Source organism: Echinops telfairi, unplaced genomic scaffold (genome assembly GCF_000313985.2).
Source record: "Echinops telfairi isolate 266 unplaced genomic scaffold, ASM31398v2 ScPeMD7_7424;HRSCAF=8462, whole genome shotgun sequence".
In the NCBI taxonomy this organism is placed as follows: Eukaryota; Metazoa; Chordata; class Mammalia; order Afrosoricida; family Tenrecidae; genus Echinops; species Echinops telfairi.
The window spans coordinates 93340157-93357986 of NW_022111324.1; the positions used below are offsets into that span (position 1 = coordinate 93340157).

At 41.1% G+C, this 17830-nt stretch overlaps 1 protein-coding gene across 2 annotated transcripts in view; it reads left to right on the forward strand.

Moving 5' to 3' along the window:
• Positions 1–17830, forward strand: part of HEATR1 (HEAT repeat containing 1) — a 76492-nt gene that overhangs the window by 52574 nt on the left and 6088 nt on the right. For both annotated transcript variants that reach the window (XM_004712186.2, XM_045297878.1), the window contains exons 30-38: positions 4235–4465; positions 5323–5449; positions 7358–7518; positions 10491–10537; positions 14121–14244; positions 15025–15165; positions 15544–15833; positions 16375–16525; positions 17602–17760. In XM_004712186.2, coding sequence (XP_004712243.1) covers positions 4235–4465; positions 5323–5449; positions 7358–7518; positions 10491–10537; positions 14121–14244; positions 15025–15165; positions 15544–15833; positions 16375–16525; positions 17602–17760 — 1431 coding nt within the window. The remainder of the gene's footprint in view (positions 1–4234; positions 4466–5322; positions 5450–7357; positions 7519–10490; positions 10538–14120; positions 14245–15024; positions 15166–15543; positions 15834–16374; positions 16526–17601; positions 17761–17830) is intronic.

Genomic DNA, 17830 nt, shown 5'->3' on the forward strand with positions numbered 1-17830 from the left:
TCCCACACCCACCTCACCACCAATTTGGATCACTTGTTGTTCCCTTGTCCCTGGGTTTGTTAACACCACTTCCTTTCCCCCCACCTCCCCTTCTCCCATTGTTTTCTCCTCCAGATTGTTCATCCAGCCTATCTTATTTAGACAGACCTGCAGAGATAATAACATACACAAAAACAAGACCGGGCAAAACCAAGCCACAGTGTACAACAAAACAGCAACAACAACAAACCACTGACAAAGAACAAATTAAAACACACCAAGAAAGAAAAGCTTGTAGTTAGTTCAAGGATCGTTGACCTTGAGGAGGATTTTCTAGTCCAGTCTGTTGGGGCACCATGCCCTGCCCCCAAAGCCTGCCTTCAGCATTCCCTGGGGACCTTGCCGCTCCATTCCCTTGCTGTTCCGCTGCACTCCCCCAGTGCTTTGCCTCGGTATGGCGGGATCAGATCGGGTGTAATTCCCACACTGTCTCTGGTGTTCCCCACGGGGCCATGGGTCAGTGAGGGGCATCATGTCTCATAGTGGGGCTGGCCATGTGGGCCCCTATGTGGACTGGCTGTTCCTAATTGGGGTCATCGTCCTCAAGGCCTAGTGGGCCAGGGTGTGCTCCAGTCTCTCCTCCTCCCCCTGTCATCTGCTCTTGTGTGCTCCGATCAGATAGGTCCCTCTCCCGGAGCTGCGGATTCAGTGCCATCCTGTGAAATAAATTCTTCTGGGGGGAGGGGCAGCCATTTGAGACTGGGGCCCAGCCCGTCCCATTTTGTGGCAAGTGTATAAATATAAAAATATCTTATTAGGACAAAATGAAATTATCTTTGCTTTATGTTTCAGAACATTGCATCAATTTCACAATAATATCATTCAGTGGGATCTAGCTTCATTGTAATAAACTGAAGATAGCACATTTCAGAACTACACTGGCAAATATGCAATTCAACAGCCATTTACCAAACATTCTGTAAGTGCTAAGTAATCAAGGAGTTAAAATTAAGATTGTAAATGGTTTTCTTTTTCTTTTGCCCTGTGTCTGTCTATATAAGATAGGTAGGACGAACAATGCCAAGGAGAAAACAGTGGGACCTCCAGTTCCGGGAGACATGGGAGAGTGGGGGCAGGGAGGAGGAGTGGGGCAGCAACAAACTCAGGGATAAAGGAACAATAAGAGATCTAAAATTGATGGTGAGGAGGGCATATAATGCCTGTTGGGGTTTGATCCAGTACAACGTATATCCGAGAGGAATTAGAGCTGAATGGATGGTGAGCATGATAGTGGGATAGGAGGAAGGTGAAAGGAAATGGAGGAAAGAAATAGGAGGCAAAAGCTATTTATAGAGGTGTAGTTATAGGTTTGTATATATGTAAATGTATTAATTTATAATGAAAGGGATAGAGGCCAATGTACATATATTTATATGTTAATAAGTATTATAATAGCAGTCGGACTTTGGGCCTCTATTCAAGGCCTCCCTTAACACAAGAACACTTTGTTCTAATAACCTGGCACGCTTTGATACTCACCTTCTCGAAACCATCACTGAAGACAAAGTGGGTGTGTAAGCAAATGTGGTGACGAAAGCGGATGGTGCCCAGCTATCAAAAGATGTAGAGTCTGGGATCTTAAAGGCTTGAAGTTAAAGAAGCAGCTAAGCCCACCTGAAAGAAGCACACCAGCCTGTGTGATTATGAGGTGTTCGCAGAAGCGAGTGTCAGGTATCAAAAGATCCAAAACATTCCTGCTCAGAAGGGTTACAAAGAAGGGACGGTTCAATCAGGGTGCAGTACAGCATTGACGAAACATACATCATTCCTCTGGTTCCTGAATGCTTCCTTTCCCCCACTACCATGACCCAGTTCTACCTTACAAATCTGACTAGACAGGAGTGCGCACATTGGTACAGATAAGAACTCAACAGATGGAATTCAGGACATAAAACACTTAGGAACAGTAGTGGGAGTAGTGATATCATGAGGTTGGGGGATGGGGGGTCTGGAGGAGAGGAGGAGAAACATGAACCCATCACAAGGTTGGATATATAACCCCAGCCCCAGGGGAACGAATAACCGAAAGTGGGTGAAAGAGACAACGGACAGTGTAAGACACGAAATCACAGTAATATAATTTATGAAAGATTCATGAGGATGGGAGAGAGAGGTAAAAAAGAGGAGCTAATACCAAGGGCTTAAGTAGAAAAATTGTTTTAGAAATGTTGATGGCAACATATTTACAAGTCGACTTAATACTATTTGAGATAGTTTATTGTGCCAGCCTGGCTGATAAATACAAGTGCAATTAACTGAAGGGCAGAGAGATAAATGGCTCCGTGAGCCTCGCCTTTCTTGTCTCTCACTCTTTGATCATCGGACCAGTGTGCGGCTGCCTTGCTTGTTCTGTGCCTCAATTTACAGGCTACACTACCTGTGGGACGCCTAGCTTGTGAACTGTGTCGCTGTAAGTTGAGGTCTCTTTAAGACATCTCTGGAGCTGGGGACTGGTGGTTGGTGACCTGCCTTGTGATTGGCTGCTGTGCTGAGACAGCCTAGCTCTCTCTATATATAGGGGAAGACCTGGCAGCAGACTAGACTTTAAGGACTGCTAGTGTCTCACAACTCTCTCTCACAGGAGTGAGTTGCACTGAGCCATTTGTACTGCTTTATAATTTAACTGTTCGTTTCTTGTGTTATATATTTATCTGTATATAATTTAACAGTTCATTTCTTATGTTTTATATCTAATTATCTTTATAAATAAATATATTAAATTATCAGCAATTTGGTTTTATCTCTCTAGAGAACCCTGTCTAACATATTTTGCTACCAGGAGTGGGGTGGATCTATTGACTGGGGTTGGGTCAATTGTTTCTAAGGGCTCAGTATCCTCCTCTTCTGGATCATCAGCCCATATGTTCCCATCCCATGTTTCAGGATCCCAACTTTTCCCAATCAATGCCCTTACTTTGGTTTCTGACACTGTTCTAGATCTGCAATTCAGCTGCCGTTGTAATTCAGCCACTCGTATAATGAGACTCTGGACCCGATTCTCAGCAATGTCAGCTCTTTTACTAGAGGAGAGAAGGCTCTCCTTTGTAGCACAGAAGGAAGTTTTTTAATCTGTTAGTCTTCACTTGAGGCGCGCTTTTGAGGCTCTGAGGTCATCCCTCTCCTTAGTCACACTGTCCATTGTAAGAAGGACAAGCCAACCAGCTTCCCTATACTTGTCATCCTTACAAAACTCCTGGAAAATATCACATATACTATCACTCAGAGCCTGTCCTTTAACCAGCACCTCATCTATCAGTGGTGCTACTTTAGGTATTATTTTTGCTATTTCACACCATGGATTAGGAGGAGTAGCAGACTTAACCATGCATTGGGATGTTGAAGTAGCATCACTAGTGTTAAGACTAATCAGGCAGGAGAGCCAATTTAAGAAGCCCATATTTATGATTTTGTTTCTCTAGAAGCACTCCTGGTACCAAAATGTGTTAGATTTTTATAAGATTTGTAAGAGCCCCCTAGTAAAATGATGAGTTTTTAAAAGAAAAATGCTGAAGAATAGGGAAAAGTCCTTGGATAACCAGAAAGTTTCCTAGGAAATAGCCTTTGAAAGGAGAATAAGATTTCATTAATGAACTGACCAAGTCTTTAGCCTGAGAAAAGAATATCATCTGAAAACGTTCACAGTGTGCTTGAAGAATTCTGGGTGCTTGGTTCAGCCAAGAGCAGGTTTGAAGCATTCATTCATGCATATAATATACATATGTATTTAACAAATATATTTGAAGACCAAACCATAGTAAAACCTTTTGAATTTTATTCTGAAAGTACCAAAGGATTACTGACCTATTCTGCTTTCTGCTTATGAAGGTGATGCCCATTTGTCTCACCCTGTATGTCCTGGTGGATCTTGGCATCCCTTCCAGAAGCTTCTAGTGCCACGGATTTAGCACCTGCCATTTTTGGTTTCCCGCAGTCACCTGTTCACGTGTCTGATTTGCTTTGTGCAGATCATAAATTTCCTTTGGATCAGGCTTCACTGAAATCATATACTTCATACCTACCTGGGGACCAAACCGTTGCTGGGACATAGTTGCTACTCACTGACTATCCATTAATTGATTGATTGGACTCTGCTTATTAAAGTTCTTTGAATAACCTTTTTTGTTTTCTACAGTGGAAATGTACTCATTTGGTGGTGGGTCCTTTGTTCTTATTCATTGTCTCTGTTGTGTTACAGTCTGATGCTGGAGCGTCTCTAGAAGTCACAAGAAACATTGAACAAATTGTGATGAAAATCATTAATGTGTTTGTGGATGCACTGCCACATGTGCCAGAGCACAGGCGCCTGCCCATCCTGGTTCAGCTTGTGGATACCCTGGGCGCACAGAGATTCCTCTGGATTCTCCTCCTGCTGCTCTGTGAGCAGCACGTCACTAAAACCGTGCTGGTAGCTGCCTATGGAGAAAAGGTCAGAATAAATGGTGGGGGGGTAGAGAGGAAATGATTACACAGATTTTGTGATAATTTTCAGCCTGAATGTGGGGCTGGTTATGCTGAATATTCAATATTTCACAGTGTTTGCACATAATATTTTACTTTTTACTATTCTTTAAAATTTCTTTCAGAACCTGTGGCACTCTGAATATTCTTAGTCACAGTAAAACATCTGCCAAAGGTGGTTTGACTTTTCTCAGAACTAGATGTGGGTAACTAGTTTAAATACATTACAGCCATACACTGTTAGACTTAAAAATAAAATTATCCGCATGGTAGTACATGATAGAGTAAACCACTATAACATTTTTTAAAAAAAATAATGCACTCCCACTTAACATATATAGGAAACAAATGCAGGAGAGATTTGCACCATTTTGGGGTGGGGAGACATAACATGCTTGTTATTGCTATAAAAACGAAGTATTTGGTTCTGCTGAAAATCGTAATCCAAATTATTGGGAATGATGTCCTCATAATGAAATAAATGGACTGCTTTATGTAAGGAGTACTTTATCTGTTACTCATCTTGTGATACATGACCATAAGCTACATACATGCCTACATAAGTATGTAGTGACTTTACATGCTAAGGAATGTTTCTAGACATTCCCTCTTATTTGTGTTTACTAATGAGTGTCAATTTGATAGATACCGTGATATCAGCTATAGGAGAAACTGAGGCTGTCTATACCTGTAAAGCTGTAAAGTCTGGGAAAGCCATCGGGGCAGTTTTACCCTGTCCTGTCAGGTCGCTTTGAGTCAGAATTGGCTCGATGGCAGCATGTTTAGCTTTGACCAGTATTCCCTTTGTCTCCTGTCTCCTTACAGGATGCTGCGCTAGAGGCAGACACTGAATTTTGGATTTCAGTCTGTTGTGAGTTTTGTGTTCAGCATCAGATGCTAAGCTTGATGAATATCCTCCAGTACCTAACGCAGCTGCCAGAGGACAAAGAAGGTAAGCGTTTATTGTTCAATGTGAAAGCTAAGATGCGTGCAGTGCAGGCGAGTATTCAGATCCATGGTGCATGTTTGGAAGAACTTTTTGAAAAGTAGTAATTGTTCATTTGATCACATACAATAATAATCACCGATCCAAAGTACACGAGAGGCATCCTGCCACCCTCCCTTTCAACAGCACTTTCTTATTTCCTCTGGCAGTCCATAGACTATTTCCTATGCAGCAGTTCTCCATTCTTCTCTATATATTGACCAGCTGTCACATACCTATGAGACTATGGGAAATATCATGGTTTGGGCCAGGCAAACCTTAGTCTTCAAAGTGACATCTTTATTTTTTAACATTTTTAAAGAGGTCTTCTGCAGCAGATTTTGCAGTACACCTTTTGATTTATTGACTGCTCCTTCCATAAGTGTTGATTGTGGATCCAGGTACATTGAAATCTTTGATAACTTTAGGCTTTTATTTATCATGATGTTTATTGATCCAAAGTGAAGGCTGCCATCTTTGATCTTTAGCAGTAAGTACATAATCCAAATCATCAGCAAGCAAGGTTGTGTCATGTGTATATTGTAAGTTGTTAACGATTCTTCCTCCAATCCTAATCTCTAGCTTCTTGGATTATTTGGTCAGCATACAGATTGAATAAGTATGATGAAAAGATGTACATTTTAAACCATGTAGTATCAAATAACTGCCTGTTGTTGGTCTATGTACAGATTCCATATGAGCACAGTGAAGTGTTGTGGAATTCCCATTTTTCTCAATGCTATCCATTGGTTGTCATGATGCACACATTCATTTACACAGTCACTTAAACACAGGTACACATCGATATGGCATTCTTTTCTTTTAACTGCGATCCACTTGATATTAGCAGTGATACTTCATGTCCTCTTCTGAATCTGGCTTGAATTTCTCCCAGTTCCTTTGTACTGCTGGATTCAATTTTTAATTGTCTTCAGCAGTAGTTTTCTTTTCAGTGCCTTCGTGAATACGTTATACTGGGACAACCAGCAATGGCACTGAGTTACTGGATCTTGCCTTACTGCTTTCATTTACAGGAAAAGAAGGGGGGGAGACATGGCACACTAGCAGTGACTGACAATTTAAAACGTACCACCTGATCACAGCACCACAGGGACTTAATTAGTATGGGGCAGATGCTTTGAAAAGTTTTAGTTCTCCACCCTTTGAAGCCGAACAGCCAGGTGCATTCGAAATCAAGTCCTGAGAGTGGACAGCGCAGGAACTGTTTTCCGTGTGGCAAGTTCACCTCATCAGCTCTCCTTGACCAGGTCTCATGCTACATCTACTCAGGCACCTGCTTGTCAGCAACAGAGCCAGGAAGGGAGTGGGGGTGGGGAAGGAAGTGGGGGTGGTGTGGTGTGTGTGTACACGCACACGCGCACAATGTTTGGGATGCACATTGATTGTCTTCCTTTTATTTGCTTGTCTCAATCACTGTGTTTGCTGTATTATTCTGTACTTGTTTTGTCTTACACCTTCTCAGGGCTGTTGAGTACTTTCTTAGTAAATACAGTTAGAAAACATTCAAATATTTCATTGATTTAGAAGAAGAAAACCTGTGGGTACAATAAAAGAATAAATCTTTCTCAAAATGATATCCCATTAACCATGCTGTAGAGGACTCCTGCTGGTGCAGTAGTTGCACATTTGGCTGTGATCTGCATGGTGGGCAGTTCAAAACCACCAGCAGCTTGTTGGGAGAAAGACTGGGCTTTCTGTTCTCGTAAACAGTTGCAGTTTCGGAAACCCACGGGGGTCCGATGACACCGCATTGAGTTGATGGCAATGTGTGAGCGCCATGCTGCACTTTAAAACTGTTATATGTATATCCTGAGGATTCAGGTTGAGGTCACTTATTTCATTGCTGTTTTTCAGAAACCACTTCGAAAGCAATATGTAATAAGAGTGAGTCGCAAGAAGAAACACTACAGATTTTCAGCATCGACACGCACAGCAGCAAGCAACTACGGCATTTTAAATTTTTATCAGTGTCCTTCATGTCTCAGCTCCTGGCTTCTAATCATTTTATCAGAAAGGTGGTGTGTTCATTTAATGTTGTTGGTGATAGGATGTTTTTTTTTTCCCTAAAGGAACTGTGTTTTAAACTAGTGAAAATAGCTTGGCAGAAGTCTCATGAAAATGTAGAGCCAAACACACCTTTAAAAATAAAATTTAAAAAATAGTATGCTTTACCATCAAAAGCTATTTGCCATTACATGATAAGGTTAAACATATGTAAATGCTGTGTGACTCAGTCATTACATTCTCAAGTGGTATAAAGGCCGGAGGGGGCAGTAACCAGATCCATTGCCAGCAAGTCAATTCTAGTGATTGAGGACCTCCTATGTTACACAGTAGAACTGAGTTTCACTGGCTTTGCTCTACAAGAAGAGCTAACTGTGGCATAGTTCAAACAGCCATCTATTGGGTAGCTGTCAAGTACAAACCATTCATACCACCCACGGACCTCAAGTGGTATATACCCAACAAAAAGGCAAGAACATCGTTGCACCAGAAGCCATCTATAGTCATGGTAGCATCTGCCATTTCTAGGAGGTAAAAAGGAGCCCTGGTGGTATAGTGGGTTACATGTTGGGTTGCTCAAAGCAAGGTCAGCAGTTCAAACACATCAAAGGACTCACTGTGGGGAGAGAATTGAGGAGCAAGAAGGCTGGAGTCGTGAGAGAGCAACGTGGAAGTGCTGTTACCAGTTTTTTCTTCTGATAATCTCAGCTGGTGGTGTACGTTTCTGTGATGGTGTTGTGTTCTTCATATATGATTTGTGCACTTTTCTGTTTGAAGCAATGTGAAACAAAAAGGAAAAAATGTATGACCAGACATGCAAGACTGCTTTAACAGTAAAATAAATGTCTGTTATGCTGTAGAACTGTAACAGACCAAGAGGAGAAACCAAATGATAGTTGTAATATTTTTGGAGAAATTATTTTTTAAAAATCATTCATGATTTCTAAACAAAAATATATCCTCTTAGCAATATAGTATCGATGGGAATTTGGGGGCTTGATAAAAGATAACTATAGCAAACCTATAATTTAGACGAAGGCAGAATAAAGATGCCTCCTCATTTCTATAAAAGGGATGGAATGAAATACTAAGAACTAGAAAAAAGAATCATCAAATGATAAATTATTAAAACTAATAATTTGTGCACCACAGTTACTTGTACAGATCAGGATAGACACTGTCTTATCGGGTATGCTTACTGAGTTTTTTTTGTGTGCATATTATTACATTATGCTACCATTAATCTTATACACCTTTAACAGCCAACTAGAAAACTCAGTAGAAAAAAGCCCATATAAAAGTAAAAAATTATAATGCACCAAGAATAAACTTAAGAAAAAATTAGAATTTTCATTGTTATAGGATGCATTTTTCCCGTTGGAAAAGTAGGATCCTGAATAGGAAGATTCATTGTTAGAGCTGTCCGTTTTCCCCAGGCGAATCTATAACTTCAACATACTTTCCTAGTTGCACCGAGTTTGGGGTGTCTTTTGTTTTCATTTTGTTTTAATGACCATGACAAATTGATCCTAAAATACAAAGGGCAGGGTATCGCTGGTATGAATCTAAGCAGATAAATGTGGCTGAATTGTAAGCCCAGAAATATACTGTGCATGTGCAAGGAATGTAGACAAGATGTATTACAGAATGGAGAGCAAGAGATCTATGGACATTTCTAAAGCAGACACAATTTATTTTCCACTTGGGGGAAAAAAGAACAGTCTGATTTCATACCATATATCCCCCAAAACCCTAAATTAAATTAAATTTTAATTTAAACCTAATTTAATTGAAACAAATTAAGAACTTTTAAGAAAATACCAAGGAAAAGATTACTATAAGGAAATAATTTAAAATAATTTAAAAGCTTCAGTTCAAAAAAAATCATGAAGTAAAAAGAAAGAGGAAAAGATTTTTGCTATACATAAAATCAAAATGCTTCATTTTTCACTGGAGATAGCAAAGAATAGAGCAGATTTCTACCTCCCTAAATAGAGCCCAGTGGCACTATGGAATGAGCTTTAGGCTGCTAATTGTAAGGTTGGCAGTTTAAACTCACCAGAGGCGCCGTAGGATAAAAACGAGGCTGTCTGCTCTTCACAAGGTATTAAGCCTTGGAAACCGTAATGAGCTGTTCTACCCTGGCCTGTGCATCAGAGTCAACTCCATGAAGCAGGAAAAATGTGGTTACATGAAACATCACTGTGCTCTCAAATTTTCATAAATTTTAAGGAAGTTAACAGTGGCAAGGATATGGGGATGTGGTAATTTGTGCGGGGGTGCGTCGTGTAAGTTGGGTGGGTCAAGTGGTGGTATCAAGTGATAATGCTCATCCCTTGCAGTTGATCAATTCTCTCTTAGATATGTACTACTATCTGCAAACATTTGCCTGGATGCCTAGGGAGAAATAAAACGGTGTTATTTTTAAGCAATATTAATAGAAACATTTTAATGGAGATAAAGTAAATGTCTAACAACAGGTAAATATGCAATAGTACATAGCAAATAATACCACTATCAGTTAAAATGAATGAATTAGATCTATCTAAAAAATCTAATATTACCAGGACCTGTTGTTGAGTGATATATACTCTCTGATAACATTTAACAGCAAACTCGGGTGGTGCCTCTTTTTTTTTTTTTTGGAGCGAGGGTAGTAGGGGAACCAAGAACAAGAACCCAGGAGACCACAGCCTTGTGTGTGATGTTTAGCTCAGTTAGGAGCTCATAGAAGTAGGTGGCTAAATGATCATTGTTTTCTATTTTTCTGAATCTTTATTTTACTTTACGAACATCAAAAAATAGAATACAATTAGTTTAAGAGGAAATAGGTTTTATAGTAAATAGGGATGATCTGTACTTGGATCAAAGAGATACTATCAGATACTATATATCTAAGTAGGTGGGTTTCATTGAACCATCTTTAATTTTTTTAAATAATCAATTTTTATACTTTCTAATTGTTTCTTCTTTTAAAAACTAGGTAGTTGAAAGTGGTGGTCCTCAGGTTTTAAAAGGCCTTGAACAGAGGTATGTTTACTCTTTTTTTCTGTTTGTTTTTAATTTTAGATATAATTTAGATATATATTTAGATATAATTTCAAATTTAAGGAATAGTACACAGAACCCTCTATACCCAGATTCAGGGCTGGGTTAAGGCTTGTAAGAGCCCTAAGCACCAATAATCTGTAGTGCCCCTCTCTGACTAACACGTGTGAATGAGATATGTGAGTTTTATGTAAACATCTGTATCTGAAGAGGCTTCAAAACATTCATGGAAAAATTCCTTTATCTGTTAGGTCCATTGTTTTGTGTTTGTCTTAGTTATTCATAATATAATTTTTTTTATTTATTATAATTTCTTTTAAATGCAACTATAATATTAGCAGTAGAATCTACAAATGGAATGTATGCTATTTAAGTGTAATGAGACGCACTGGAGTATAACATTTTCAGTGGCTGTGGAGTACCAAGACTTTTTGCTATATACCACATTTTCTTTAAAAATTATTCCATATATTCCACAAGGATGATGACTCAGTGAACTTAGTTGTTTCAACCGTAATAGAAAATTCTCTGATCGCCCACAACCAAAAATTTACTTTTACCAATTTTGCTTAAATGAGTCATACAGCAGTCTTGAGTCTTGCCCACCTGAATTTCAAGGTAATCTCTGACAGATTTGACGCAGTGGACATTAGTTATGGAAGACTTGATGAGCCAAGGGAGGACATCAGGAACATCATGAAGAATGCAAGAAGGTCATTCAAAGGACAGGAAAGGGAAGAGCACAGTGGATGTCGGAAGAGACTCTGAACTTGCTCTTGATCGTAGAGTTGCTTAAAGAAGGATGAAGTCAAAGAACCGAAAGAAAATTTCCAAGGGAAACTAGAGAAGAAGACAAAGACAAATATTATCATGAAAGGTGCAAAGACCTAACGTAGAGAGTCAGGAAGGAATGATATGCTGAGCATATCTTAAGTTAAAAAATTTTCAAACCTCAAGTTGCAATATTGAAAGATTCATGGGGTAAAATATTGAATGATGCAGGAAGCATTAAAAGAAGATGGAAAAAATATACAGATTCACTCTTACCAAAAAGAACTAGTCAACGTTTCATCATTTCGGGAGGTAGTATGTAAGCAAAAACTAATGATGCTGAAGGAAGAAGTTCAAACTGTACTTAAGGCATTAGCCAAACATAAGGCTCCAAAAAACATGAAACCAATTCAAATGTTTCAGCATGGAAGACAGCTGCTTGGCCAACTGACTAGAAGAGATTACTATTTCTACCCATTCCAAAGAAGGTGTCCCACAGATGGCTCAAACTGTAGAACAGTGTCATTGATAAGCACATGGAAGTAAAATTTTGCTGAAGATCGCCCAACAAAGGTTGCAGCAGTACATTGATAGGTAGCTGCCAGAGGGTCAAGTCGAATTCCAAAGAGGATGTAGAACAAAGGATATCATTGCTGATGTCAGATAGGTCTTGGCTTAAAGTAGAGAATATCGGAACGCTGCTTGCTTGTGTTTTATAGACGATGCCAAGGCATTTATTTGACTGTATGGATCATAACAAACTATAGATAACTTTGAAAAGAATGGGAATTCCAGAATATTTCACTGTGCTCATTCAGAACTTGTACATAGATAGTCCCAAGCGATCTATCAAGAAAGTAAGCTTCAGTCATACAGTAACAGCCCATCGAAGACAAGTGTGAAAGGTTATTCAGGTGGTAGTCTGTTGCTCAGGTGCCCATGCAAGCATGCGTGAACTGTATTTTCAGCGCGTGCAGCCTCGAGCACTGGAGCTGGCACTGCCCTCATTGAGTGCCCTGCCCCGTTCCCTTCAGCGATGGCACTTGCTATCCCTGTCCTTGCTGCTTGGCTTCTGGATCTTGGCTTTAGACAAGTGATGGATGCCCTAAGCATGTGCTAACCTGGCTTATTGATGCTCCTTACCCAGGCTTACCACTTGTTAACAATGTTTGCCATATTTGCTTTATCATACTTTTGGCAGAGAATTTTTAACTGAACCATTGAGAGTTGTAGCCCTTTTGCCCCTAAATCCAGAAATTTGTTTCCTTTTTAAAAAAAAAGCATTTTCTTGTAAAATTGCAGTACAGTTATGAAAGTCAGAAAACAATTAACAATAAGAGCTCCTTGCTGTCAACTCAGTTCTGAATGTATAGGATGGAGTAGAACGTCCCCGCAGGGTTTTCTAGGCCCTAATCTTTACAAAAGCAGGTCATGGTATCTTTTCTCTGTGGACCCGTTGGTGGGTTCGAATCTCCAGCCTGTGAGGAACAGCTGGGCACTTGGATTATTGCACTGCTAGAGCGTTTGGTTGATCAGAGGGGCTTCTAAAAGCTCATGGGGAATTCCCTTATCTCTTCTTTCAATTTTCCTCTGAACTTTTGGAAGCCCCTCATGCGATACTGTTATCCAATCGATGGCTCATATTCCAGTTCCCTAATTGTCCGCACAATATGTTTACACCACTCCCTGATCTTTTAGACTGTTTAAGGATTGTATATTGTTTGTATGTAGTTGTCACATCTTTGTAGTGTTTTGTGGGCTTTCTTCTTTTTAATAGTTTGACACATTATTATTATTATTAGCTGCCCTTTGTGACCCCCCTCCCCCCCCAAAAAAAAAAATCTCCCCTGCCATAATCCTAAGAGACTATTAATCCAATTACTGGTTCATTAGAGTTACCAATCCTGGATATCATATAAAGAAAAACATACCACATGCTCCCTCCCCACCCAACAACAATAACAAAATAAAACACAAAATAGCTTCGATCCAAAAGAAAGAAAATATTAAAAACTAGAAACAATTTTGAATTAGATCAAATGGGAGAACCAAGTGATAAGGTGTTGAAGTTTAAGTATACTTGCCTTAACCTGGTTTAGTGTCTTTTAATGTTTCAGGGTCTTTCGGTGTTTTAGTTCTGTGGAAGCTTATACATTGTTATTTTATTCAATGGATTGTAATCATATGCTGTCGTCGTGAATTTTGATACAAAAATTCTCCTTCCTGCCACATCCTCAAAATGAACCTTTTGACTTTTCTGTGTACCTCCTCGAACCGCCGTCCCACGACCACCATTGGGTCTCATATCCTTCAATGCCCTTTCCCTGTAACAAGTATTGTGACTAGATTTTTGCCTAACTGCTCGCGTCTATTTTGTGATTCTCCATTTCCTTTGTCTGTGCTCTCTGCTACTCTTCTCCGCAGTGCCAAGTTCTTCTGCCTCATCCTTCAGTACACTCAGGGCTGGGGCGTGTGTGTGCAGTGTGCTTCTGATAAAGACACTGCCACAACTCCCTGGGCACCCCGACTTGTACAACACAAGTCGGGCTCACTAGTCACTGATTGAGTAACTCAGAGCCTGAGACAGGATCATCTTTCTCCCTGAGAAAGACGCTTGTTTGCTTTCTGTTGGTGTTTTTCTGTAATGATAATTGCTCTTTTTCTTTCCATGTAGTTCAGAATAATTTATTACCAAATTGTGTTTTCTATTTGCAACAATCTGCATGAGGAAGGAATAAGTGTGTGCTTAAATGCTTGCTGCTACTGTTTGCGAAACACATCTCCTCTCGTTTAGATTGTTGGAAAGTGTTCTTGGCTATATTAATGTTGTGGCCCAGTCCTTGGAGAAAAATGCAGACAAACTGACTGTGAAGTTTTGGCGAGCTCTTCTTAGTAAAGCTTACGACATGTTAGATAAGGTGGGTTCCACTTTCCCCCTAATTATTGATTTTTATGTCATTGTGGATTATTTGACTGAAAGTTTTCAGAATAAACTAGCAGTATCTTTGCTTAATATAATGAAGCTCAATTTTGCTTGGAAACAGCTCATGCCTATAAAGAAACTGGGGGGGAGGGGATTGCTTCTCTAATTATAAGAACATGTGCCTCAGAAAATATTTTCAATATTCAGTTGTGTAATATACTATAAAGATATTAGGTAGTGCCTGGGGCATATTAGGATCCCTGGCTGCACACTGGATCAATGTTCAGGGGCTGAACCGAGAGAGGCCGGCAGTTGGAACTCATGAGCTCCTGCTCAGGAGGAAGGTGAGGTGTCCGCTCCCATAGAGAGTCAAAGCTGTGGAAGCCCTTAGGAACAGTTCTCCCATGTCCTACAGCAGTTTCCGCGAGTCAGAGAGACCCAGCTGTAGGGTGGGGTCTATTTTGCTGGCATAATGTGGTATATTAGAAATATCACTGACTTGGAAATTAGGAAAGTTATTTCAGTCTATCTAAATTATTTAATTAGATGGCCTTCACCAGTTTGCTTATTCTTGGCATCATTTTCTTTCTTTTTTTAAAATAAATTGTTTTAACAAATGATGCATGCTTGTAAGATTTCAATAAGAGTGATAAAAGAAATGTTTCTTAAAATGATGCCTGATCCCTAGGATATGTACAATCAACAGAAGTCTTTCATAATCCAAATTGAACTTCTTCCTTTTCATGTTCTTTTTGTAATATAAACTGGTTGATAGGTCAATGCCTTGTTGCCTACGGAAACATTCATTCCTGTCATCAGAGGGCTGTTGGGCAACCCATTGCCATCTGTGCGCCGGAAAGCACTTGACCTTTTGAACAACAAGCTGCAGCAGAACGTGTCTTGGAAGAAGAAACTTGTAAGTGAATGCAGGGCAAAGTTCCGTCCGAGGGGCAACTTAAAACTGAAGTATGTCATTGTGTGAATATAGTGCTATGTGTTTTTAAAATTGTGATGGTAATTCTCATCATCGTGTATGTGCGCAATAGGAGCTCTTGGAATGGAACATCAGCTTAACGGACTTCTTAGCTCCTCGGTACAGCCTTTAGCTTGAGTACAATTGCAAGCCTCTCTCAATCCAAGCCTTTGTGTGTCAGCGAACAAAGGAGAGACGCTTGTGCAGGTCGTGGAGCCATCAGACTGGGCCTCCGTGTCGATGGCCTCGAGCAATGTGGAGAAGGGGCAGAGCAGTTGTGTGCATCTTTAATTAATTGGAGGTTTCCGCCGTCCTCTTTAGGTTCACCGTTTCCTCCAACTAGTCCCAGTCCTTTTGGCCATTGTGCAGCGTAAAGCCAGAGAGTTGGAAGATCAAGCAATAAACAGACAGACAGCGCTGTATACCCTGAAGCTTTTGTGTAAAAATTTTGGTGCAGAAAATCCAGAGCCATTTGTCCCTGTCCTGAGCAGCACAGTTAAATTGATCACACTGGAAGCGAAGGAGGAGAAGAATGTCTTGGGCAGTGCGCTGCTGTGTATCGCAGAGGTGACCGCCACGCTGGAAGCGCTGTCCATACCCCAGCTACCCAGGTACTTTCCTCGGGACTCAGAACAGGAGCACTTACACGGGGGTTCTGGCACATACTGCCAAAGCCTGCCTTGCATAGAAGCACAGTTAGATTTGTTCAACTGGAAGGGACAGTATTCCCATTTGTTTATGCTGCCCGGGCTCAGAAGTCTGGAGAGCCTTGGGTCTTCCTTAACACTGGCATGTACTAGCTCTGCAGCCTTATAGGTTTTCCTGTAGGGCTATGTGCACAGCGCCTGGCCCATAACAAGTGTCTGTACTTGAAGGCTTGTCATTGCTGTCTTTAAAATCAGTGCTGACAGTACCACTGATGATGAGAAATTCATTGCTCTTGGGAGCACCTGGGAGCACCATGAATTGGGGTTTGACTCAGTGACATCTAACCATGGACACATGAGATGTGTAGGCAGGCTTTGTAGACTTGCGATAGGGATGTAACAGACAAAATTTTGTTCTTGGCATTTTTTTCATAATGTGCTAGCTGTACTCCATTCTCCAGTCTCTGTTTAGAACTGCTCTGAAACTCTTACTCTTTGTTTTAAGCCTGATGCCGTCGTTGTTGGCAACCATGAAAAACACTAGTGAGCTGGTCTCCCACGAGGTCTACTTGCTGAGTGCCTTGGCAGCCCTGCAGAAGGTTGTCGAAACCCTCCCTCACTTCATCAGCCCCTACCTAGAAGGAGTCCTGTCAGAGGTAAGCAGTGGTGACGACAGCATGAGGTTTGGGGGTCACTGCTGACTCATAACCACCCCTGTGAATTTCCGAGACTGTAACTGTTTGTGGGAGCAGAAAGCTCAGTCTTTCTCCTGAGGAGCTGCTGGTGGTTTCGAACTGCCGACCATGCAGATTGCATCCCAACCCGTAACCACTGCATCGCTGGGGCTCCGATTGGGAAGGAGTTAGAAGTGAAAAAGGGCAGACTTCTTGGTTTGATTTGTCCCGTAACTTTTCTGTTCCTGTGTGCCAAGAAAGATTCTTAGATCTGAAAGGCGTGTTGTTGTTTTTAAACAGGTGCCTCTTTTTCTTGTTCATCACCCTTCCGGCTTCCTTCTGAAATTGATAGGATGGGGTCACTTTGGCCTAAGGTGTTTATCTCTGTGTTGCAGAATGTACCGTACTTCTTTTCTCCCTGCATGGGATCTTCGGTGTTCAGGTGTCCGACCTGCCTGTTACCACTTGTGAAAACAGTGTGCCCCCGTTAGGATGTGAACACTTTCAAAATCCTACCATGTCTTTTACTGTGTTAGAAGCCAGGGGTTGCCGATGGCCGCCCTCGCTCATGCTAGCTGTTAACTCTTCCACTGCCGCTGTCTGTCACTTGCTGCTGTGAGGGTGGGGCTGCACTGCTGTGGTACCAATCACATGCCTGGTTCACCTACTCTATCGCCAGGGCTAGGATGCGGACTTCTTACAGAAGGGTCTTGTGCATCTGAGAAAGCTGTCTAGATAGATTGTTTAGCAAGAACTGGACTCTTCTCTCAGCCCTGGGTTCCCCATCCTCTAAGAAAATCCCCAGTGGCGAGTGCTCCCTGGGGAGGGGCTGTGTGCTTCTCCCTCACTCCCACCTGAAAAGGAGGCATTGGCCCAGTTCCAGCTTCAGAGGTGAAAGTGGGCTTTTCAGGAATTCTGTGCAACACTAAAGCACACGGAACCTTTTCTAAGCACTAGCATTTGACTGGACTTGCGGTCCTCACTTAGCCTTTTGTGAGTGTGTGGAGGTTCTGGAAGAGTGTTCCATGGCCTTGACAGCTGTATTTGTATTCCTGTAGGTGATTTGTTTGGAGAAAATCACTAGTGAGATGGGTTCGGCCTCACAGGCTAATGTCCGTCTCACGTCTCTTAAAAAGACCCTGGCCACCACGCTGTCCCCCCGCGTCCTGCTGCCAGCCATCAATAAAACATACAAGCAAGTTGAGAAGAACTGGAAGGTATGAGACTTCAGAGAGGAGGGGGTGGCCCTCAAACTTTTAAATGTTCACACGAGGAGTACGGTTCATT